We start from the raw sequence: 26,964 nt of genomic DNA, 5'->3' as shown, positions 1-26,964 counted from the left end.
TTGTATTTATTTACAACATATTATGAAATATAACACGCAATTCCATATGCTTATTTCTCTCTCTCTCTCTCTATATATATATATATATTTGTAATAATAAAATTCCATAGTCAAAATTACACTTAAAATTCTAACTGTATGTTCTTTTCACTTTTAATGGCGACGTTTTCTTATTTGAAAGTACGTGGAATTAAATCCACAGCCCCGTAGTCAAGTTGTTTTTCCCGCCTTTTCTACACGTACAGTTTTAGAATGTTCTGGAAATAGTTAAAGCGAACTGGATTGGCTGACGAAGCTGACGTCATTTCTTGGAAGCTCCGCCTTTCCAGAGGCTATAAAAGGACTCGCAAAAGAATATCGGCGGCTTTTTCTTAAATGTCACGATGCAGTAAACTTCATACAAAAAGTTATTTGTAATTCTTTTTATTTACTCCGGATATTTGTTTTTGTAACTGCTATTTCTCCTGAAATATAATAAATGGATCCTGTTTTTTAACCTTATCGTCTGATAATTTAAGCTACGACTACATCTATGATTCTTCAACAATCTATTTATTCTGGACAAAAGCTGCAACATCATATATATATATATATATATATAAATTTTAAATAAAAGTAATTAAAAGTAAATTAAAAAGCCTAAGACTTTCACTAAAGCTGCAAAGTAGTAAACCAATAATTCACAAAAATTTATAATAAGAAAACTTTCCATATACCATCTCCAAGGAACAGAAATTCAATTTAAAACCACGAATGAAAATGCTTTTTAGTCCGTATATTAATTTGTATTTTAAAGTAGTATTTTCTATACCTCTTTTGTTTTAAAATAAAAATCTGTCAAGAAAATTTTTGAATCGCAAGAATACCAAAATCAAAAGTAAAATTTTCAAGCATTGAAAATGTAGCTATTGTCATTGATCGTAGATTAATCGATTTGTCATGGGGATGAATCAATCTACCACCAATTAACAAAAACTAAATTAAGGGACAGTGTTTTATCTTACTTTCAAGTAAACATCAAATGTTTTGCTAGATTAAAATCATAAGCCACAATTAACACTCCATCGAAATAAAAACATTAGTCCATTAAGCCAAACGAATCCTGTCATGAACTCAATTTTAATTCCATTATTATAGATTCTCATTTACAATTAAAACGCATAAAGTTGGAAAACGAAAATCACAATATTAGTCCAAAGAGCGTTAGGACAGAGGGGCTCTTAATTTCGTTTTGGAACTTTGCGTCGAAATCTTCAAAAATCTGAATCAGTTTTCAAATTGTTGCCACCAAATAGCCTGTATTATATGTAAAGAAATTAAATGATGAAGAATCTGCATAAATATATCATTTCTCGCATTGTGATAAAACAACGGTACCTAGAGCCATCCAATTTTGAATAAGGTACGTCTCCACCCGAATATGAGCATCTGGAGTCCCAAATTTGGAATTCGTTTTATTATCTGTTTCATACTGTCTACAGCATTTATAAGTTTTTGATTAAGAAACTTAACAATTTCAAAGCTAGCCATGGCAATACTGTACGAAAAAAAAAAAAAAAAAAAAAAAAAAAAAAAAAACAGCGCGCGAGACTGTGTATCGGGAATTCTAAAGATATACTCTTTTTAAATTATTTTGGAATATTGCTGTTGAATTGAGTTTTATAGTTTAAGTGCGAAGAACATGATATTTAATAAATAAAGGTAACACACAAAGTGCTAAATATTTGCCCCTTTGGAAGGAATTTAAAATTTGAAAACTTTCAATTTTTTTAAAAAGTTTTTCTTCTTTTTAATTATATTATGCATTTTTTATCAGGCTAAGGAATGGAGAATAAGAAACATATGCTTTTAAATAATTTAAGTAAACAGCACTAAAAATTATTTATAAGTATATTTGTAGTGCGAGCCATATAATTAATTTAACTGGTAAATTTTCCAAATATTTACTTTACTAGAATACTTAATAAAATGCGTTATTTACGATGACCTACATTACGTAACTCTTCAACGAAATAAGTTTTATTTACATAAATAGTTTTTTTACTTCATTGTACGGAAGAAATAAAGGAAGTACTGTAATAGCAGAAAATTTCGGATATCATATTTCGACGAAAACAGCCATTTTGAATGTTCTCGGATCCATTTGAACGATTTTTTTGCGTAACATCTGTACATTCGGCCGAAATAAAGTAATTTTGTTTTGCCAAAAAGGATTGTAAAATAGATTTAAAATGGATTCAGAATATATTTTACGTACGGAAGTCAAGAAAATGTACGTATCCTAGCCTAACTCAAAAATGAGTGAATCTTGAAATTTTGTGTACGAAACTGTTTAATTGCGTACTTTCCTTTTTCATCGCAATCGGCCGCATCGAATGTACATATATGCATTCCCACTGTGCTATGTTCGTAAATCGTACTTTTTGGCTTTCAATCAAAGTGATTGAATTTTGTTGTCCTTATGCTCCGGTGAATGTTTTTGTGCCTTTATTTAATCTGCATGCAATGGTTATAGAATTGTCAACAACTTCAAAGTTTAAGTGATGCGTTAAATCTAATGAGGTCATCATTTGTTTACATTTGAAGCTCTTAGTAGAATAATGAATTAAGGCATTTGGTGCATCTGTGTTCCTTTGCCCGAAAGCATCAAAAGTGAACTCTCAGTTTTGTGCACAGAAAATTTTGTCTATCGGCTCAGGAACTCTAATTTTAATTGCAAAAATTGTATGTTAACTATTTAGTGTTTTGGGGGCTATAGCAAAAAAAAAAAAAAAAAAAAAAAAAAAAAAAAAAATGTACATAATTCAGTACGTCGTTCAAGGGAGTTATGTGATGTTCACATCAGATATTTTTTAATTTGGTAACATCTGCTAGAAAAATTTAATTATCTATAATTTTAATATGAACTTCATGCGTTTTGTGATTAATGTAGATTGAAAAACAACATTATTCATTTAGTCACATATAACAGAAATTGCTTGAGAAATTTCTGTTTAAAATAACTTTGTTTTCTAGAACATTCATAATCTGTCTGCACGCTAACGACTATGTAAAAGGTGCTTACGTATTATACCGTCAACCGTTAAAGATGGCCACCATTGAAGTAATTTTAGCCATTTTTGCGAGATCGTAAAGAAACTGACACCTGTTTAGACAATTAGTATTTGACAAGCTTTTTGCTTAAAACGGCTTTCGTAGATTTGTACTGTTTTATGAGGCCCTCATACTACTCTTTTGTACTGAAGAAAATCGTTACAAAAAAAGAACTGCTTTTAGATTTCTTGCTGATGAGTAATAAGGAGAGCTCGTTGATGACCATCGAAAGCTTAATGATAATGCTTAGCTCACTCAGCAGACACAAACGAACACAACTCGCATTATAAATTTACGACCGACATATGTGTGTATTTCGGAAGCAAGAATTGCTTAATCTGGCAACCGCAAAGTTAATGCGAAAGCTTCCTATTAGTCCCCTTTAATAGTAAGTTTAAATTAATTAATGTCTTGGGATTTTTAGTCCAAAGGGGCAATTTGCCCAGAAGACTATTAGTTTTGTTTTGGCATTTTGCACTGATTCACTACACGCGTTGTTTCACTTTTCAAACTGCTGCCACCAAATATTACAGTTTTATGTATTATATTTGAAGAAATTGAATAATGAAGAATCTGCATAAATATATGTATGTTTCTCGCACTGTGATAAAACAACGGTACCTAGAGCCATCCAATTTTGAAGTACGTAATCCTCCTGCGAATATGGGCATCTGGAAGCCCAAATACGAAATTTGGTATTTGTTTTATTATCGATTTTCTATTTTTTAAAACTTTAACGAATTTTTGATTAACAAACTTAAGTCTTTCAAAGTGAGCAATGGCAACGTTGTACAGAAAAACGTTGTTATCTCCAGCGCGTGTGTCTGTATCGGTAATTCTAAGGATATGCTCCTTTTAAAATTATTTTACAATATTGCTGTTGAACTCAATTTTATGGTTTAAATGCGAAGAACATGATATTTAATATATAAAGGTAACACATAAAATGTTTGGACGTAATTTAAAATCTGAAACCCTTCAGATTTTTTTGTTTTTGTTTCGTTTTTAATTATGTTTAATATTAGGATTAATCCAACACTCATTTAATGTATTTCATGATTTATAATGTATTTGCTCAAATTTCCTATTTACCTTTCTGTACCTGCATCTATATCATATCCTTAATATATCTGTATGTCTAACATGTACCATAATAGTGAAAAGTGTTCCTCTTAGTCCCCACCATGCACCTTCTTTCTATGTTCTGGTTCTTCTTTCTATGTTTTGGTCCTTCTTTCAATGTTTCTTGTCTAGCGTGGCCTATTCCCGGAGGACACAAAACTGAGGCCTAAATTTAATCAATTCCTGGAGGACATAACACTAAGCTCTAAATTTAATCAATTCCCGGAGGACATAACACTAAGCTCTAAATTTAATCAATTCCCGGAGGACACAGTACTAAGCTCTTTATTTTTTTATTTGTTTATTTATTTTTAATTCCATCGGCGGGATACAACAGGCTGAAAAGCAAGTAACCCAGTGGGCCGACCAACGAACGCTGGTTGTTCGACTTGGATTTGAATCCTGATAAAGGGGTTGTGTGCAAGTGCACTATTTTTGGTTTCCTATGTATAACGGCTCAACAGCGGCCGAGCCGTAAAGTCGCTGAACGCTGGTAGTTCGGTCCGAGGTTCGAATCCCGCGACGGGCTGGCTGCATGGGCGTTTTCGTGGTTTTCCCCGTGTGTAACGTAGAAACGAGCCAGTTTACCTTAGAACGTCCTCCACGAAGGCAACCCTCGCCTTAGGCAGATAGCCCTCGAGGCTTTGCCATAATCACACGCACCAAAAAATCTGATGTGTACACCAGATGACTTCCTTGTACGGAATATTTAATTATACTCATTTTTTCTTGCATTTCATTTAAACTTATTGGGATTGAATTAAATCTAATTCGTCGATAGCGCATAAACCACAATAGAATAAATGCACTCTTTAAAGCTCTATTTATTTACCATAGCGACACTCTGACGCTAGGTTCACTTAACAGCGTTACATTTCTCATATTATAATTCAGAATACACAAAATTTATATCATTTGAAGAATTATCGAATCGTTGCCGCATGTTCTATTCAAATACTATAATAAATCTCTAACAATGTATAAAAGAAATTAAGCAAACAAAACATAAACGAAACAGTTTTTCACAGACGATTCGGTATTTCTCTTGCAATTAATTCAGTTCTCACTTCGCGACAAGGCAAAAATAGGTAAAAATTCAAAATATCTATATAAAAAATTACGAAGTAAATCTTAAACATTTAATTCCTCGAAAACATTCCAGAAAGGATTAAGCATGATTTAATTCGCAATAATAAATGAAGGCGTTATCTTTGTTATTGCGAAGCTTAGTCTCTCTAGATTGGCAACAACTCTACTACTCTGCTGTTTCAAATGTAAACAAATATGTCCGCCAATATAAACAAATATATTATTTTAAAATTACACTTAAACGCATTGAAAACCTTAAACATATAAGGGTAAAGAACTGAGATCACTGAGCAGGGTAACAGATTGGATATATAATATAAATATATTCATATACGTTTGGTGCTGCCGATTGTGACCAAAATACGAGATGCACAGCTACATGTTACAGCAGTCCTATATACAAAATTTCATGGTTCTGAGGTTACTCGTTTTTGAATTATGCTTTCATACGTACGTACTCCCAGAACGCCATGAAAAATTCTCTTCAGAATTCCTTTTAAAGAAGTTTTATAATTTTTTTTGGAAGAAAAGAGTGTTTTATTCTGTCCTTACGTTCAGATATCACGCAAAAACATCGTTAAATTGCATTGGATAGCGGTCAAACTGGATATTTTCGTTGAAATATGCTGCCCGAAACTTTTCGCGTTTACAATACTTCCTTTTTACTTCGTAGAAGGAAGTAAAAAAAAAAGCACACAATGTAAAAAGCGAAAACATGACATTTTCCCACATAAAAGCGTTCCCGAAAGTATCCCGCATTTAGGCAGATAGATCTTGTGTACTTTGCTTTAATTGATTTTATATAAAATATAAACGTAAGTTCACTCCATGCACTACAGAGCCTCTAATCCTCACAATAAGCTTATGTTGCCCGCAGTGTGTGGTACAGGGCTTCATAAAGTCAAGTATTACAGAAGGAGGTTAATTCGAATGAGTTCATCTTTCCTTGCATAGGAAGCAATCAGCTCTGATAACAAGAAAAAGGGCACTTTTTTCAGAATAATGGAGAACTACATAGTGAAAAAAAAAATCCGTGAGACAATGGTCGCTTTGGAATGTATTGGAACATGCATTCTTCTTAGGAACTCTACACTATCTAGAACATAAAGATGGATGAAGCAAAGCTTGCATTTAACATGCAGTTTCAATGAAAACATATTAATTGGCAACAGTATAAAATTATCCTATTCTCAGAGGAGTCCCTGAGCAAATGATTTATTTTATTTCGTACCAGCAGCTACACAGCCAGCCTTCGTCTGGTTTTTAAATGTGCTGGAAAAGTACCTTTAGGGAACACCAAACGTTAAATTTAAATACTGCGCAGAATTTTACTCTGCAGTAACAACTTCATCAAAATGAAAATGTATAACATATAACAAAATTACACTGAAATAAGCAATATCTCTTAATACACATATTAATTATCCTCATAAATAAATTAACCAACTTTCCATTGCCTTCTCCAACAAGTGTCCAGTATCCAAGAGAAACATTAAATTTAAAAACTGCAAAGAATTATTCCCCTCATTTTTCCAAGTGGCAACAGTGCTGATTTTCAACAGTCAGCAGTCCAGTATAAAATTGAATGGAAAACAGTTGCCAAAACCACATTTCTAAAAGAATGAAACTAGTCGAAATGATGCGATAAAATCGAAAAGATAAAATAAAAGAAAAGAAAATCTTAAAGGTTTCAGATTTTAAATTACGTCCGAAGGAGCGTTTTTTTCAACGTTTTGTGTGTTACTTTTATTTATTAAATATCATGTCGTTCGTTCTTAAACCATAAATTTCAGTTCAAAAGCAATGTCGCAAAATAATTTTTAAATCAGCATATGTTTAGAATTCTCGAAACACATTTCCAAATTTCAGCAACATTCCACAGATTCCAAACAACTCCAAATTTCAAATTTGGGCTTCCACATGCCCGTATTCGCAGTAGGATACGTTATTCAAAATTCGATGGCTCTATGTGCCCTTGTTTTATCATAATGCGAGAAATTTACGTACATTTATGCAGATTTTTTGTTCTTTAATTTCTTCAAATATAATACAGGACTCTAACATTTGGTGGCAACCGTTTGAAAAGTGAAACGGAAATTTATAGTAATTGAACGCAAAATCGCGAAACGAAAACAATAGTTCTTCAGGGACAAAGCCCCTTTGGACTAAAAAAAATCTGATTCGAACTTTGAAAAAATCCCTTCGAGGTGCCCTGGCTGTTATCTGTATACCAAATTTCGAAGCCCTGGATCAATTAGCTTATCCGCAGCACGAACGAAATACACACTCTTTCTTTAATTATATGTACTCTTTCTTTAAATATATGTACTCTTTCTTTAATTATATGTACTCTTTATTTAATTATATGTAGAGATTATGGTAACCATCGCATCGATCAGTAATTCTGGAGTTTCTCATTTTACAATTTATGTATTTTAGACCGAAGAAAATTTCCTTTTAATAGACTTTTATCAGCTATTATTACGCATTCATTGAAAGCCAAATACGAGAGCTGAAATGCCTGTAGAATGATGAATATTTTGTCTTTCTTATTATTTTCTAGAATGCGATTGGGTTTACACTTTGTTTATTGTTTTCGATTTAGCACTTAATTATTAAGGGAGAATTTACTAATGCCTATTTTTTCTCATATTTTTGTAATTCACACATATTAATTCCTATAAATGTTTCGTTTAATTTTTTTTGTAAGCAAAACTAATGTACAACTCTGAATTCCTAACTCTATATTTCTGACTAAATAAAGATTACAATTATAAACAGAATTATAAACAGATGTTTTTCATTGTAATGTGTGGCTATGAAAGTCGCGATTTGTAATTACGAAATTGGGCATAAAATTGTCATAATTATCATTATTTTTTAAATTTCAATCACGGTTACGCTTGTTTCGAAGATACGTAATAAAGGTTTGCGATGTAACACATTTTTTTAGAGATATTTTATTGAACTGACATGACTAACTTCTTGGTCTTCATAGATTCATGTTGCAATAAAATCCCCTTTCTATAAATGAATAAACCCACCAGCAGCTGCTGAATACTGGTATTTCAGACAGGGGTTGGAATCTTGGCGAACGGTTGGCTGTATGGGCGTTTTTGTCGATTTTTTCATGAGTAAGTGCATATCAGCTAGTTTATCTTAGAACATTCTCCACGAAGGCATTCCTCCTCTTAGGCAGATAGCCTTCGGGTGCTTTGCGAGAGTCAAATAAACCAAACCAAACTAACGAATAAAAAAATCATCACCATCTCTACATGTCATAAAAGAAAGAGTCTGTCTGTGTGTGTGTGTGTCTTTCGTCCGTCCTGCGCGTAAGCTAATAGACCCAGGGCTACGAAATTTGGTACATAGGTGTATCTAGACAAGAGAACCTGAAGCGATTTTTTCAAAATTGGAATCAGATTTTTTTTATTTTATCTTTTTTTTTTTTTTTTTTTGATGAAATCGCATCATTTTGAATACTTTCATTCTTTTATTAATGTGGTTTTGGCAACAGTTTTTCATTAAATGCTTCGTATACTGGATTGCTGACTGTTGAAAATAGGAGATAAAATATTATTAATTATACACTCAACACGCACATTGCAATCTTCTTATTCTGACGCGCATGTGTCTCGCGAGGCACAGCAGAAAGAATTTCCTTTTTTTTTTCCCTCTCTCTCTTTATTAGCTAATGGCCAAGGGTTTTATATATTTTAAATTATGTCATTCACAAAGCACAATTTTGATTGGTTATTTATTTCTGACGATAGTTTCATTCTTTTAGAAATGTGGTTTTTGGCAACAGTTTTCATTCATTGCTTTGGATACTAGAATATGATACTGTTCTCTTGAAAATATGAGATTTATTGCTTATTTCATTGTAATTTTTATATTATGTTTTAATTATATATAATTTTAACTATATAAAAAGTTTTGCATGGTTCTTTTTAGGAAACAAAGTTTTTAACTTCCTTTATAGCATCTGAATTCTTAAGATTTTGCAACGGGAAGTTGGTTAGCTTTTTATTAGGACAGTTAATATTTGTGTTAAGGAATATTGCTTATTCTATTGTAATTTTTTTATAAATAATACATTTTTATTGAAATTTCTGTTTTTTCCTTTTTTTGTCGTTGTTTATATTTTTTGGTAAAGTTGTTCTGCAGAGTAAAATTCTGTGCAGTTTTTAAATTATTCCCTTTAGGCCCAATGTTTGGTGTTCCCTTTAGGCATTTTTCTGGTACATAGGCTGGCCGCGTGCACTTTGGTTCCGTAAAATTACAGCCTTTTGAACTTTGCACTTAAAATTAAAGATAATATTTTAGTATTTCTTTACTCCGTTTACACTTACTTTATGGCATGACAGTATTAAGCGCCTATAAAATTTGATATCATCTTTCACATATTAGTGTTAAGTTCTTCCAGAATGCTATATTTTTACAAGGTTTGTCCTGATGGAAGATAGGCAGCTTCTGCGCAGTACGAAAGGAATCGTCTTCCAAAAGTGTTTTCATCATTTCACCCATTGCTGTCGAGTAACACTGAGCCTTGACCTATCATTTGAGCTGTAATTGCTGCAAAGACAAGCCGCTCGCGAACAAAAAGCCCATCAATCGAATTTAGGTACCGCCGTCTGTCGCTGCTGAAGATAATTACTTTGGGCAGTGAAGAAAGAGAAGCGTTTCGACAGCGTTCTCATGCTACGACAGCGTCTCTAAATCTAGATCATTTAATCCGACAATGAGATTTGTTTTGCATAGAAACAACCCATTTATTCTTACCCATGTACATTGAATTTAGTACTAACGCTTTAACTCAAAAGAGATGAAATTTGTTTTTAATCCTGCTCTTCAGTACTATTGTTTTGATTCCGAACACTTTGTTTCAGCATTTGTGTTGTGTACTTTGCTTACGTTTTACGCGTACAATATGAATCATTAATAACAGTTAATTAGGGAGTCAGACTTCAGAATCATGGAGGCAGAGCCTAAAAGAACTGTAGGAGAGAAAGTTAAAGTTTTAAAGAAAAATACCTGAAAACATTTGTGAGTATGACAAAATTCATTAGTCTATCAACTTTAGGAGGTAATTTTCGTACTTTAGAATTCTTTTTAAAGAAAACTTAGCCTATTTAGATTAAGAAAACCACAAAACTGCCAGGTAACTAACTTGTTCGGGAAAACTGTTATTGCAAATGCCATACATTTACTTATTACAGCTGCAAATGATTAATTATGTAATTCATTATTTCTCTCTGAGCGGCCAGGGTTTTCGCTAAGAAAGCACAAATTTCCCGAAACTACTATGAGAACAAATTATTTTTTTTTATTTTAATGTAAAAGCTCTCCTGGTATTTTATACTTAGATTTGTGTACTTTTGATATACTGCCTTAATTTCTTTGACATATTTTAATACAGTCAAAAGTCTTTAATCCAGACTCGTCGGGACTTCGGCAATTCCGGATTATAGATCATCAGTTTAAATCTGGTAAGATGGCATGCAGAAATTATAAAATTAAAAATATGAAACCATGCTTTCTCTAAGATTCAAAGCCGGGCCCTACAGTATGGCAGCCACTAGCCACCATCCTGTTGAGTGGTGTTTATACACACACTGCCTTCCAAAAATTACAGAACAGCATGTTTTTCATAGCTCAGCACTACAAAAGTAAGTCTCAGTGAGATTTAAATTTCCAGTTTATAAGCCTGACAGTAATGAAGTTTAAGAAAGTATACGCAAAAACAATCGCTACCACTTTTATTTTACAGAAATGAATACTTTATGGGAGTTAGAGAAAAAATACAAAAACTGTAAGTTCCGTTCAATAGTGTTGATCATTAGTTGTTATTAGCAATTTTGTTGACAATTTCCAGGAGAGTCTATCAGTATCATTGAGAAGTCGTTTGCCCAACTGATTGAGGTGGCGGGCGATTGGATGGCTGGAAATGGGGATGTCACAAGCTGATGCTGCTAAACATCTAAATGTCTCTTGTAATGTGGTCCACTGACTATGGAATCAATCTGAATCCATGGATTCTGTGTCTAGAAGGTATGTTAAAGAAAAAACCACGAGTTACAACACCTGCGGGAGACCATTATTTAGCTCTTTCAGCTCGAAGGAGAAAAAAAAAATTACTGTGCCTCAGCTCATGGCAGATCATTTAGTAGCAACGGACTACAGTTGGCAAACACCTGCTCAATAAGGTCTGTATCAGGCAAGAAAATGCAAGTTGGCAAAAAAAGCTGAACAACGTGCGGACGCAAAATTACACAAAAACTAATTGTGCACGCGCGACCTCAAAAAAACACATTTTAATAAAATATCAACCTTTTAATATAAAAAGTATTAAACATGTACATATAATTAAACTAACATAATACTTGTACTTACTATTTTGCTATTAATTTTATCTTCCACTTGTAAAAAAAAATCAATAAATCACAAAGAGATTGTAATGAATTAACCTTCTTTAAGATGCTCTTTATGTAACTTAATTTAAAAGTTGATACCTGAATACTGAACACAACATTACAACACACTAATATATATATTTATGTTATATATTACTGCCCATTTTCAGGCAATGACAAGTTTTAGAGATAAAAAATATATATACAGTCAAAAGTCGTTAATCTGGACTCGTCGGGACTTCGGCGATTCCGGATTATCGATTTTTCCAGATTATAGATCATCAGTTTAAATATGGTAAGATGGCATGCAGAAATTATAAAATTAAAAATATGAAACCGTAATTTATGAAATAAAGAACAATTATGATCTAAAGGGTATCAAAATTTTAAAAAAAAACTTAATATTTATTTGTTTACTTTATTAAACATTTCTTTCAACGCGCGCATGCGTAAAGCGTACATTACGCGTAGTCGAAATTAGAAAATTGCAACCAGAAAACTATTTGATGTGTATTCGTGATATTTATAATGACGAGGAATTTGATTTAAATCATATCAAAGACGGAGTACATCGAAATGAAATACTACATGTAGTAAGGAATTATAAACCGAATAAAATAAAAACATCTGCCCTGAAGATAAGGATAGTGCTGATAGATCAACTTCCAGTTCATTGCGCGCCGCAACGTCCCCCCCCCTCGCCCAGAGCTGCGTGAAATTGATAAACAGATTTCGGAATGGTTAGAGAAACAAAGGAGCCTTTATCCATTTTTTGCAGCAATTCCACTTTTTGTTTGATGGGCATTCAAACATGTAATCCAGCATTGGAACTTCTATTTGACATAATCGAAAGTTTCAACTTACTTTTATAAAATTGCTCTAACAGTCTACAAAAAATAATAAGCCGGATCCAATTCGCTTATACCGTCCGTTATACATTAAACGCGCATGCGTAAACGTATTATGCGCATGCGTAAACGCATATGCGCATGCGTCAAGGCATTATGCGTTGACGCACGCGCAGAAAGTTTGTAGATTTGAGGTCCGGATTATAGATCATTTCGGATTAGTGCCTGCAGTTATCAGTATGTAAAAACTGCTATTAGTATGTAATATTCAACCTTACTTTGGAGTCTTCCCCGCCGTGATGGTATATAATTCCGTTTGGTTCATGTCCGTGGTCGGAAGCCATCGTAGGGGTGCACTCACTCACTCATTCACTCACTCACTCAAAATAAATTTCTATCAGTTTTGTACGGTGTTTCGGATTCAATCTCTCCATGAGATATCTCCCAATTGTACTTCTCAGTCCTGAAAAAAAAAAAAAAAAAAAAAAAAAAAAGAATTAAAGAAACAAATTTAAAAAATATTATAGATATTGCTACCTTTGCGGAACTTTTGCGCCACACTGTATAAACTCTTTGCAAAAATTAGTGAAGTCCGCTAAGAGGAAGCAGTTAAAATCAGGACAGCAGCAAGAACTAACTAGTTCTGTGTGTATTTATTTATGTTTGAAGAAGCTCATATTCTTCAGTTGTCATGAAATGCGGAATAATTTAATTTAATAATTATTTCACGAACACGTTTTTAAATTATATATATGGAAAGCTTCAATAAATCCATTGATTTCAATTAAGTCATTTGCTGTTTTAAGCGATAAAGTATTGCTTATTTTAGCTGCTTTAAAACCGAAAATTAATGAAGTCTTATGAATTTTTTTCGTCTTGTTTTATGGCCTAAAATTAGATTTCGGACACTGCTGCCACCGGAGATATAGATAAATTATTGTTTAGCGGCATTTGTTCTGAAGAAGTATTTGCTTTGTGGCTTTATAGAAAGTGAGTAGATTTAATCTTATTGCAACAAAAGCTGTCCTAATTCCAATTTTGGCTGCTGAAGAAAAGGCTGTTAATACCGTAGTAAATGAAACATGTTGAAAAATGCATATAATCTTTCAGAGAGGTAGAATAAACTTGAAATGACAGTGTAGAAAAGTTATATTTTATAAAATAATGCATAAAATATTAAAAAATACAGGCATAAAATATTTTGACACAAATCTACTTACAGATCAAATAATTATGAAGCTGTGAAGAATTACATTTTTCTCCCGCATATCCTTGCAAGGCTACTGGGCAAAAAACCAACTAGCAGTTGAAAATCTCGGGTTCCATTTCGCTTAGAAATATGAATTTTTCCATTGTTTTCTAGAACACGAATTCTATAAGATCCTAGAATAAGATTTCCATTTTGGAAAAGAATTATATTGATTAACACTTGTTACAATAATCTGCACAGAACTGTTTGTTACTTAATCTCTTAAGATCAGAACACTTTTCTTGACTAATATTTTATTTTAGTTACATGTACACGCAAACATTTCGCACTTCAGTTTGTGCACGGCTCCTAAAAGCTATTTTCGACTTTAATGCGAAATACTTCGAACAGTTATTTATAGTACTGCATAAAGCGTTTTGTGATGCGTGCTTTATTACGAATACAAAATTTTCCTAAATTTCCTAAACAACGGTACATAGAGCCACCGAATTTTGAACGACATACTCCTACTGCGAATATGGCCATGTGGGAGCCCAAATTTGAAATTTGGAATTTGTTTTATTAATTTCGTACTTTGTAAAGCTTTAACGAAATTTTGATTAACAAACTCAAGGATTTCAAAGCGAACAAGGGCAACACTGTGCGACCCCCCCCCAAAATTTAATCTCAAGCGCACGAGACTGTGTAACGGAAATTCTAAAGATATGCTCAATATAAATCTATTTTGAGATATTGTTCTTGAATTGAATTTTATGGTTTAAGTGCGAACAACGTGATATTTAATAAATAAATGCAACACGCAAAATGTTAAAAAAACGCCCCTTTGGACGTAATTTAAAATCTTCCAGAAACCTTTCAGATTTTTTTTTTTTTCATATATAGAAATATAACAGCTAATTTTATAGCTTTGCTTTTGAGATGTAGAGTCAACTATATCCTCCCCTCTCCGAAATTCAGTAATGTACTTCATATAAGTGCAGATTGCAGTTTTATTGGAATCTGATTAAAGATTTACGATGAAACATATCGAAAAACAGCAATACATACACACCAAAAAACCCCCAAAAAATATATTGCTAACTTGAAAGCACATGACTTTATAAAATGTTCATTTTTAAATCAATGTTAAATCGGCAACTGGAAATATATATTTATTATTATTATTATTATTTTGTGTTCCGTTCTAAGGCACTACACGGAAGGGAGGGATGACTTCGTAGAGGACTTTCTAAAGGTGTATTTTGGTGTATTTAATTATGGCAAAGCACACTAGGACTATCTGCCTAAGGGGAGGGATGCCTTCGTGGAGGACTTTTTAAGGGAAACTGGCTCGTATACACGTTACACATGTGGAAAACCACGAAAACACCCATGCAGCCAGCCCGTTCGCGGGATTCGAACCTCGGACCGAACTACCAGTGTTCAGCGACTTTACCGCTCGGCCGCTGGTGGGCCAACTTTCTCAAGGAAACTGGCTCGTATTAACCCGTTAAACATGGGGAAAACAACGAAAACGCTCATGGAGTCAACCCGTTCGCGGTATTCGAAACTCGGGTCGAAGTTGCGGTGTTCAGGGATTTTAGTTCGCTGGTACAGGGTGTTCTACAAAGGAGCCCCGTTTGTTTATTGAGACAGCTGTAAAAATCTAATACAAAAGTTTCACATTTAGCAGCAAAAGTTGCCAGTAGGTGGCGCTGTAAGATGTATTACCAAGAAGGAGTCCCTATAAAGAGTGATCTGAAGTCCAGAACGATCATTCTGTGGACAGTTCTACTGTTAAAACGTGGAAGGTTGTTGGGGTGTCGAAGCACGTGCATGAAATCATCTATTCCATGGAATAACGCGTATTTCTGGAAGTGGAATTTCACAGGTTAAATTACAGTCCTATGGCAACAAGGAGCAGTTTTCAACCCCGATTTAACGTTGCAAAAGATCCTGATTCGAAAACTATTCGTGTGCGTTTCGATAAATTTCAAAAAACAGGAAGCGAAGCTGATGAGTTAGTGGGGAATGTTGGTGCCCCGAATCTGCCTTAACCAGCGACCTTAACGCGATCCGATATGCCCAGAAACACGATACACTTGTTTTCGCTCAAGATCCAATGTCACCAAGACATTCCCGCTTCAGCCGTGCAACAGAGAGAAGACTTCGCGAACAAAATGCTCACATTGATAAACGGATTCGATGTTGGCTGCATATGGTTCCCAAATGAAGCACATTTTCACCTGAATGCTGTTGTAAACAAACAAAATTGGCGATTTTGGGGTGCTGAAAACCCCCATTTGTGTGAAGCACAGCCACTACATTACCCCCCCCCCCGAAAAGTTACTGCTTGGGCTGCTGTATCCAACAAAGGTGTTATCGGCCCCTTTTTCTTGAGAGAAACGATCACTTCTGACCGTTATGTTGAAATGTTTTAACAATTTGTCGCCACATTGTTAGCGTTGGAAATTGACCAGGCACTTTGTAGTTCATGCAAGAATGGGTGAACACACCGAACTGAACAGGTATTTCAGTTCCTTGAGGAATACTTCGGGGATAGAGTTATTGCTTTAGGCTATTCCAAATTTACTGGTATAGATTGGCATCCACACTCACCCGATCTTACCCCTTGTGACTACTTGTAGGGCACCTTGAAGAAGACTGCCTTTCAGAAGAAGCCTGCAACACTGGACGAGTTTGAAGAGTCGATCTGTGAGACATGTGCATCCATTTCTGTTGACACACTAAGGAAGAAGTGTGAAAATTTCGTTCTTCGCTTGCGCCACCTCTGTACTGCGAAACGTGGAAATTTTGATAACATTGTGAGGTAATTGTAACGACGGCTTGCAGAGGGCACGTTTGTTACATTTCTTTCTAGAATGTAATGTGCCTACAGCGCCACCTATTGGCAACTTTTGTAACTAAATGTGAAACTTCTGTATCAGATTTTTACATAGCTTCTGTTTCATTCTTCTATCAATCTTTGTTTTCGAGTTATTTAATTTGTTGGACACCCTGTAGAGAAGTCTACTAAATTTCTCATGCAGCGTTACTTTGGAGATTGCATGACATTTTAAGTAGTCGATAAGCTGCCGCGCGGTAAAGTCGCTAAACAGTGGTAGTTCGGGCCGGGGTTTGAATCTCAGCGAACGGGCTGAGTGAATGGGTGTTTTTGTGGTTTTCCCCATGTATAACGTGTATACAAGTCAGTTTGCGGTAGAAAGTACTCCATGAAGGCATCTCTTCTCTTAGGCGAGATAGTTCTCCAGTGCGTTGCCATAATTAAATATGCCATACCATGAAATTTTAAAATTTCGTCAGAAGGGTCGCCATAAGGGAACACATTCATCAAGTAGTTCACTATTGGTGATTGAAAAATTTCTGACATTTTATTTACAATGTTTTTTAATAGTCTATAGAATATAAGCTGTTTGATTTTCTTTTAAGTGGTTTTTTTTATTTTTTAATATTTTATTTTAAGTCATTTTTTCATCTAAGTGATTTTTTCCCCTTTTAAATATTTTTTTTTTCTTTTAAGTAATTTTTTTTTCTTCTAAGTGACTTTTTTTTTCTTTTAAGTGTTTTTTTTCCTTTTAAGCCACATTTTACTTCCTTGTACGAAGTAAAAAGGAAGTATTGTAATCGCGAAAAGTTTCAGGCAGCATATTTCCACAAAAATATCCATTTTGATCTTTATCGAATGCAATTTAACGATGTTTTTGCGTGATATCTGTAGGTAAAGACAGAATAAAATGCTGTTTTCCTTCAAAAAAATTATAAAACTGCTTTAAAATTAATTCTGAAGAGAATTTTTCATGTCGTCTGTACAAACGTATGTACGTACGTATCTCGCATAACTCAAAATTGAGTAGCCTCAGAACGTTAAAATTTTGTATATAGGACTGCTATAACATGTAGATGTGCACCTCGTATTTGGGTTGCAATCGGCCGCACCAAACGTATATAAATATATTTATATATATATCCACTCTGTTACCCGGCTGAGTGATCTCAGTTTCTTTACTCTTATATGTTTGTAAGTTGTACATTTTTTGCTTTAAAAATGATTGAATTATGTTGTTCTTATCTTCCGGTTAAGGTTTTTATGCCTTTAGTAAATCTGTATGCAATATTTTTAGAATTATCAACAATTTAAAGTTGTTTAAGTGCCGCTAGCCTTTTTTATGATGGCGGCCATTGATTGTTTACATTTGAAACAGCAGACTAGTGGATTTGTTGCCAATCTAGAGAAACTTAGCTTCGCAACAACAAGGATAACGCCTTCATTTATTATTGCCAATTAAATCATGCTTTTTTTTCGAGGAAATAAGTGTTTAAGATTTACTTCGTAATTTTTAATAGAGATATTTTGAGTTTTTATGTATTTTTGCCTTCTTCGCTAAGTGAAAACTGAATTAATTGAATGAAAAATACTCAATCGTCTGTGAAAAACTGTTTCTTTTTTGTTTGGTTTGCTTAATTTCTTTTATACATCATTATAGCTTTATTATAGTATTTGAATAGAACATGTGGCAACGATGAGATAATTCTATTCTTTAAATGATATAAATTTTGTGCATTATGAGTTATAATTTCCGTTATATAATTATTATATAAGTTAACTTTCATATAATTATTAATACTGTTAAGTGAATCTAGCGCCAAAGTTTCGCTATGGTGAACAAATACTAGAGTGAATTTTAAAGAATGCATTTATTCTATTGTGATTTATGCGCTGTCGGCGAAGTAGATTTAATTCAATCCAATAAGTTTAAATGAAATGCAAGAAAAAATGCGTATAATTTAATATTCCGTACAAGGAAGTCATGGGGTGTACACACCAGATTTTTTTTATTTTAAGATCAGCATATTCAAATATATTTCTTTGAGAAAAAATTGAGAATTCGAGGTTGGAAGACCTTTCTTATGAAGACTAGCATATGATTATGTGAAAGCAACAAAATCAATATTCAAAATAATTCATTGTTATTTTTTAATCTAGGTTCCAAATCGAGATGCAATTCTGAACAGGATGAATGTAGAAGCAAAAACTGCATCGAAACTGGTAAGAGAATAAATTAATATTTCTATCTTTAAAATTGTCAACTCGGAAATGAGAAATAATAACTAAATGGTTCGTTTATTTTTGAAAACTGAAATAAAAGCAAAAATTCTCATTGCTTAGGTGTTTTCGTGACTTTCGCAATGTATACCCGCTGAACAGTGGTATTTAGTTCGACTAGAGCTCATGTCTTGGCGAACTGCCTGGCTGCATGGGAGTTTTAGTAGTTTTTCTCCATGTACTCGTATAACGGGAATGGAAACCAATTTCCGTTAAATATTCTGCACTGGGGGTATCTTTCCTCCTAGCCAGACAGCTCTCGCGTTCATTGCCGAAATTAAAATAATACTATCCTGAAATGTAACGTAAATACAAATCAGCTTTTTTTTAGAAAGTCCTTTACGAAAGCACTGCAATTTTAGAAAAATTCTCCTTACATACTGTGGCTAAAACAATTTATAAAACTGCTCTGCGGGGAAGCCATCCTACCGCGCCTGCACATTTCGTAACAGTAATATTATACACATGTGTGCATACTTTTAACAAATATTTGCGTTGTTAAAAAGTATGTAACATTCTTCTTTTTCAAATGCATGTTTCTAATTTAAGACCATTTCATTACGCCCGTAAACAGACAAATTACATATGACATATTCAAAATTAAAAGGAAACCTCTATGAATTTTGTTGTTGTTGCTATTAATCTCCTCACTTGACTGACAATGGTCAGAACAAGCCCGTGACATTCATCATGGCAAGGAGTCAAATGCCCTTGTCATTGGCAGGAGGCTTGAGCACCATATAAGTAACAGTCCGACTTTAGCTCAGTTTTGTCCCTTCCCGGGGAGGACAGGTCAAAGGGCCTTCCACCCATCTTACCCTATCAGCAACCTCTTGAAAGGACATTAGGGTTGCTGCATATTTAGAATGCGCCGATGCCGCACAGACACTATACATTTACAAACATTCATGCCTTCACCGGGATTCAAACCTGGGCCCTTCGGTACGGCAGTCAAAGGTCAGGGTCACTAACCACTATGGCGGTTGGGTGGGTAATCTTCATGAATAAATTAACAATGCATTTTGCCCGCTAAGAAAACTGCAATTTTTCCATAATAAATCTATATTAGACGACTTTATACAAACTGAGCTATTTGATTTACAAATTGTTTCCTTAAGGGGACTCATACACCTTAAAACCCATAAGATGTTCGAATAGGTGAATGTTGCAAGAATTGGGATAACTTATTTATTTTAAAAGCAATTACTACTAACGTTTTACAGCTGACTACATAATATAGCTGCTTTTTGAAATAGCAATCATAAAGTTTGTGTTGCCACAAATATTTTTATAATTTAATCCGCTTTGTGACAACATTTTTCGTCATGTTTCCAACTTGCGCGCACAGTTTAAAACATTCTGTTTCATAATTTAATTCCATAATTAATATATAGCTTTTATAACATTTGGAAACTACTGTGAACCTAAAATTCTAAACATTTCATGTTAAATTTTTATTTTATTTTGAGTTTATAAAATGTATTTTATTAACAAAATTTGTAATGTTTTCGTCCATAAAATTTTTCAATAATGAAACATTCATCAGATTGTTGGTTCAGTTAGGAAATAGTGCCCATATAAAGAATTCCATCCAATTTCAAGTATGTACCATTAGCCATTTTTAAAATATCATGCGCGCAAGGTGGAAACATGGCGAAATATTTTGTCACAAAAAGGATTAAATTACAAAAATATTTGTGGCAACACAAACTTTCAAGTTACTAGTTGTCAAAGCAGCTATATTGTGTATTCAGCTGTAAAAAGTTGGAAGTAATTGCTTTTTAAATACATAAAATATCCCAATTCTTGCAACAGTCACATATTCGAAGATTATGAGGGTTTAAGGTGTATGAGTCCCCTCAAATCTCCTATAATTATATAAAGCTATGTATTATTTGAATGTATGACTTTCTAGATTCCAGTTTTGGAATAGTTTCTTAGATTGTGTTTGCTCAAATTCTGAACAGGCAGAGAATTTAGTCTTGAGAACAAATGAAAAGATGAACAAATGAAATTTAAAGAATTATTCCGACACTTTGTTTATTTCTTGACAAAAGTACTTAAGTTTGAGGAATGGTTTTACTCGTAAACTAAGTATCATGAATAAAGACTTTTTTATTTAGTGTTTTCATATTTTATAATATATATAATACGATTGGTATTTTTCCATCTTATAAAATGTTCCTCTTTTAATTTTACTGTACTTTCCGCGAATAAGAATCGCTTAGTATGCTTTCAGCTGGTCAGATACTCTCTAATGTGAAAGACGATGTCGATCCTTGCTCCAATTTCTATAAATTTGCCTGTGGTCAATACGGTATCGGAAGAGGACCCGTATCACCTGTAGCGCAGAACTCTCTCGATTATATTTACCTTTCACTTAAAAGTAAGTAGATATCTAAATTGTAAGAACTTGTTTTAAATAATAAACTTTTATCCAGTTTCTAAAACTAAATTTTTCAATTTGTTTCAATTTTGAAAAGAGTTTATCTTCAGATTTGAATGTTTGATATTCGGAAAACTTGCCAATAGTCTATTTCATTTTTTTACTATTTTAAATAATAATCGTATGTAATTTATAAATTGTAATTTTTCCCTAAGTAAGATATATGAAATTGGAATTCTGATCATTGATATGTCCGTATCATTCATTTTATTTCTCGCAGGTTAGTTCAACGTACGGTACTGAACAATGTATGAACTTCTATAAAGAGCTTATACAGTTTGACTTGCTTTTGTAGTATAAACTAATAGACTTAAAGCGAATTACGATTGTATCTGAAATTATCTGCAAACTGTTGCAAAGGCTCTAAAATAATCTTTTTTTTTAAATACAAAATTTGAACATAAAACTAACAAAATGCAGAAAATTACAAATCAACCACCAATTATGGTGATGTACTGCAAAAAATGACAATCAAATTCAAATAAACATGGACTAGTAGTCAAAGACTACACAAATAAATTTAAAGTGAAATCGGCACAAAACTCTAACCGCCATAATTTAAATGTCAGCAGCAAATAACGCAAAGCCGAAGAATTACAAACTTATCAGAGATGATAGAACTAAAACAACGTGGCTTCAAGAGGCAGAAACACGCTCTGTCTTGCAATCCAAAAACCTTGCATGAGTTCTAAACATTAGTCACACACGTAAAAGACTTGATGAGAGCTGCAACATTCAAACTGAAATCCGTATGCGGGAATTAATCTGAGTCGATATAAATATTTGAATGTTATGGATAGTATTATTATGAAAGATAACACATTCCAAATCAAACGTTGGGTGGATTATAAAATGAGTTGATTTCAGCTTGTGTTTTTTATATCTTGAAAGCAAGACTTAGGGTAAATGTTAAATTTACATAAACCATGGCCACTAAAGTCCTAATAGACCTTTAGTTTCAAAATCGTTGATCGCAAACCTATACTTTCAGTCGCAAAAGTGTTTCAAATGACGCCAATATTCTTGTTTTGGTATTATCAGTAACGCGGATCACCAGTGACAGAGCGGTAAAGATGCTGAACACTGGTAGTTTGACCTGAGTTCGATTCCAGGCAAACGGACTGGCTGCAAGAGGTTTCGTGATTTTCCCCATATGTGACGCGGATACGAGCTAGTTTGCCTTAGAAATTCTACCGTGAAAGTATCCTTCCCCTTAGGCAAATAGCCCTCGAGTGCTGAGCCATAATTACATAAACCAAAACAAAATTTTCCGTACCTAAAAGTGAACTATCGTTTAGAAAAATATTTCTGATAATAAGAGTTTACTTGGTGATAATTTTATACCAATTATTTTTAAGAATATTAATCGGTATTATTTTTTTTTCAAAATGGAGATCTTATTTATAGATTTCATAGAATATCAGTTCTAAAAATACTGGCACGTTTCAGTATTGGCATGCAGCCAACTCGTGATATCATTTGCATTATCTAAACATGAAAGATATTTCTACTTAAATGAATTTTTTTTAGTATGACCAGATTGAGATTCAAAAGTAATAAAACTGCATTAGAATATTAATAACATATTTTTAAACTTTGAAAGCTTTTAAATTACTTGCGTTAAAAGTTTTTGGCATAACAAATATAATAAAATTATAAATAAAGACACTAGTAAAATACAAAATAAATCCTTTAATGGCATTTAAAGAGGGGGGATTTATCCCAAATTATTCTAATTTATTTATCAACATACCCCTCGACTCAAACTCGAAATGACGTCAGACACCGCAAATTCTAAAATTAAATATCTCGGACAATTTTTGCCGTAGAGGACTAAATTTTTCTGTTTAATTTCCTAAATATTAGTATAGAGATAAGAGGAACGTATAAAAAATTATATTTCGTATTTTGTATACAATTATTTTTATTTTAATTTAAAAGTACGGAAACATAAATCTCTGTCATTTAAAACATTTCTATAGTTGGAAGTATATATTTGTGACCAACGACTGGCAGTATAAAGTCCTGACAAAGACTTTTGAGCACATGAGCGTATGACTCTGTTCTAACATGCAAAATCGGACTTCTCCTGAAACGAAATGAATTTTTTTTTTTTTTCATTATACTATTTTGCACGTAAATTTTTGTCTAAATAACATTTTTTTAAATATACTAGTTTTTTCGAAGTTTATTTTGTTTTAGCCGAAGCATTCTCAGCTATTAAACGCGCTCGCCTTTTTAAGTTGTAATTAAATGAAAGAGAAGTAAAACAAGTCCAAAACTGGAAGGAATTTCAAGGATGCTCTAGAAACTTGCAACGAGCCTTCTATAATAAAGACTGGAGAAAGAGGAAGAAGAAAACCAAGCAAAATCCTGTTTTTTTCTCGTAGTCAGTTACAAAACTGAGCGTATTTTACAGAAATTATGTTCCCTTTCCCTGTCCTCCTTTTAATAAAGTTTTTAGTTGTGTTCACTGACACGATTCTGAAATACGCAATTATGGTATGAATTCTTGGAGCATTCATGGTCTTCTTTGTTAGTGCGGTTTGATTAGCATTGGACAAACAGAAAAGATAAATCATCTAATGCCTACACTGTTGGACTACAAACCACAGATACAATTTTACTTCTGCCAAAAGCATCAAGGTAAATCTTCTTATGCCTACACTGTTGGACTAAAACCACAAATACAATTTTACTTCTGCCAAAAGCATCAAGGTAAATCTTCTAATGCCTACACTGTTGGACTACAAACCACAAATACAATTTTACTTCTGCCAAAAGCATCAAGGTAAATCTTCTAATGCCTACATTGTTGGATTACAAACCACAAATACAATTTTAGTTCTGCCAAAAGCATCAAGGTAAATCATCTAATGCCTACACTGTTGGTCTACAAGCCACAAATACAATTTTACTTCTGCCAAAAGCATCAAGGTAAATCATCTAATGCCTGCACTGTTGAACTACAAACCACAAATACAATTTTACTTTTGCCAAAACCATCCTCCAAACTCTCCTCATTTAGGAACTAAATTTCCTTCAGGATTTCAATATCCATAATAAGCTTTTTACACAGGCAAATGATTCAAGTACTAACCTAATTTTTCTCACCCATCTATAAAAAGAAAAATTTTTTGTTATGTTTTCCATTCTCAGATAAAAGCAATTGCTTAATTTCTCTTCTTGCCCTCTTTTAACCCTTTATTATAGAAAGCATTGTGGCCAGTTTCTAGCACTTTCATTAATCTTACTCAATTTGGTATTCTCCCTTCGTTTACTTTTACGGCTAAAGAACGTGATTGCATTATATCGGAAATATTTGACTTCGGTAAAATTTTGAAATATCGGAAAAATTTATCGCTAGAATTTCAATTGGTGCACTTCTAAATTACCTTAAATTTGAATTTTTTTTTAAAATCCGTCAGTGAATGAACACGTGATAAAATCTTTCAGAAACTTAAATCTCGGATTGTTATATGTATTTTAAACATCAAATTCTTATAATTTTCAAAAAACAAGTATTAGAATTATTTTAAACCACAAATTCATAAATACTTTGTAAGGATTATGTTAATTTTCTGAACAGTTAAATTTTAAGTTAAAGTTTCTTTCCTGTTAAATTCTTAACTTCAACTTACTACTTCCGGCCAGAACATAGTTTTGGAATCTAACCACGAAGTTACTTACAGAGGGAGAGAGAATCATAGTTTCTACGTGCGTCTGCCTTTTGGCCACTCTCTCTCTCTCAAAGCTGTTATTACGCTCGGCCGTATTCAGGCCCTTGCTAAGCTTCGTAGTCAAATAAGTTAAGGGGTCAACTCGATTTGAATCTTGATAGCTTCGGATATATTTCTTTAGTTAATCTTAGTTTTAGTTTAATTCTTAGTCTCTTAAGTTCAAGCCCAAGTGAGGGCTTTGTTTGTACACTCCCAGGCGGAGTTTTCTTAAATCTTATTGGAATAATAAAGGGTTAGTTACCCTTCTATCTTGTTGTTTCTTGTCACCCGAACTTAAGCGAATATTTACTTATCAGTTCTTAAGATTCTTCACTTCCAACATTTACTTAGAATTAAAAAGTGAGGAAATGTACAATTTAAGAAGCAAAAACGTAATATTTGGAGAAACTTGCAGAAAAGAAACTGTTCGAAATTCTATTTATTAGAGAAATTATTTTTTTTTATAATTATAGTGCTTCTATTTACCAGTACGTTTGCACTTAGATTTAAAAGGAAATATGCTTAAATATTATGTTAATCAGAAATATGTTTTTGTTTTGGAGGCGTATCCAAAATCCAGGAAATTAACGTAAGTGATTATTAAATTTAAATTATCCATGACAATTTTTGGTTTTTTACCATTTTGTCGATTACATTGAAATAATTATAAAATTATTAATAGTAATTACGTATTAATTATATGTTTTTCTTTTATTCACGTATCTTCCTATTCATTTGAAATTTGTGGAATACGTTCCTATATAATCTTATATATGTAATAAGTTGTTAATACGTAATTTAGATTTCTTTTTTGTAAAAGTTACTTTTTTAATTAGGACTATTGGAATCACCAGCAGTTACAGATGTAGAAGATTTCGATAAAGCAAAATCCTTATATAACGTGTGCTTACATTACGGTAATTAACACTTTTGGTTCATTTATTGTAACGATTTTGTTCATTTTTATTACCATTACATTTTAAGTGTCTTTTCCTTTAGGAGGTCTTAAACACGAATTTTCCAGGGGTAAATATACACTTCAATCTTTGTTGTCAATATATGGCGTCGATACATGGCCAGTGATAGACGATTTCTACGACAAAGATGCAAAATCGTCATTAGAGGAGAGATTAGCTAGTCTTAATCTAGTAGGCATTCCTGTTGTATTTAAGGCCGAAGTTATTCCAGATGACCGCATTCCACACTCGTATATTTTAAAGGTAAAACTCATTTGTCCTTAGCATTAAATTAAGAATATTGCGTTCTTTTAATTTATGTGCGATTGTAAATTGTAAATTTGACTATCATGCTCTGGTAATTTATATCCTACGATATTTTAGACATCTAGATTCTAATACCTAATTTAGAACTAACAATTTAGAGATTTTAAACAATGATGTCTCTGCGTATGAGTTGAAACTTCGGTAGCAGTTTTCTTCTAATTAAAACTTAATGAGTGTAAAAATACAAATTCTGGAAAATAAAGCACTTAGAGAAATAACCAACTTTCCTTAATTTACCAGTTGTACGAGACTATATAATATTCTTTAGCATATTAAAAAATAAAATGAATTTGTGTCATGAAGACAGGTATTAACTCCTTCACATCGAAGTCTCCAGAAACGCCCAACCGTTCAGACATCGGCCCTTCGCCTGAACGCACGAGTTCATTTTGTACCTCGTGCTTTCCCCCGTCAAGTTAGTGCATAACTCATTGCTTTCGGGAGTTGTTAAATGGCATGTCGGTCATTCTCTTTTGAAGCTACTAAAAGTAGTTCTGTTATTTGAACACACCTTCCCTCTCCATAGTTTAACTATTAATATTCGCGGTTGTAATCCTGTCCTAAGGGGAAGCTGCATACAGTTGGTGAAGCGGCATAAAGATCCCAAAAGAGAAGTAATCGCTTTACATAAGTAGGT

The 26,964-nt window shown here is 33.1% G+C and overlaps 1 protein-coding gene across 1 annotated transcript in view; it reads left to right on the top strand.

Moving 5' to 3' along the window:
- LOC118204566 (neprilysin-2-like) overlaps positions 1-26,964 on the top strand; it is a 124,233-nt gene that overhangs the window by 33,743 nt on the left and 63,526 nt on the right. The window contains exons 3-6 of the mRNA XM_035376876.2: positions 18,760-18,822; positions 21,119-21,265; positions 25,881-25,961; positions 26,044-26,264. Of these exons, the coding sequence (XP_035232767.1) occupies positions 18,760-18,822; positions 21,119-21,265; positions 25,881-25,961; positions 26,044-26,264 (512 nt within the window). The remainder of the gene's footprint in view (positions 1-18,759; positions 18,823-21,118; positions 21,266-25,880; positions 25,962-26,043; positions 26,265-26,964) is intronic.

This window comes from Stegodyphus dumicola, chromosome 4, assembly GCF_044657685.1.
Source record: "Stegodyphus dumicola isolate Sdum_Otavi_A_Nest chromosome 4, ASM4465768v1".
In the NCBI taxonomy this organism is placed as follows: Eukaryota; Metazoa; Arthropoda; class Arachnida; order Araneae; family Eresidae; genus Stegodyphus; species Stegodyphus dumicola.
This window is presented reverse-complemented; position numbering and strand designations above follow the sequence as displayed.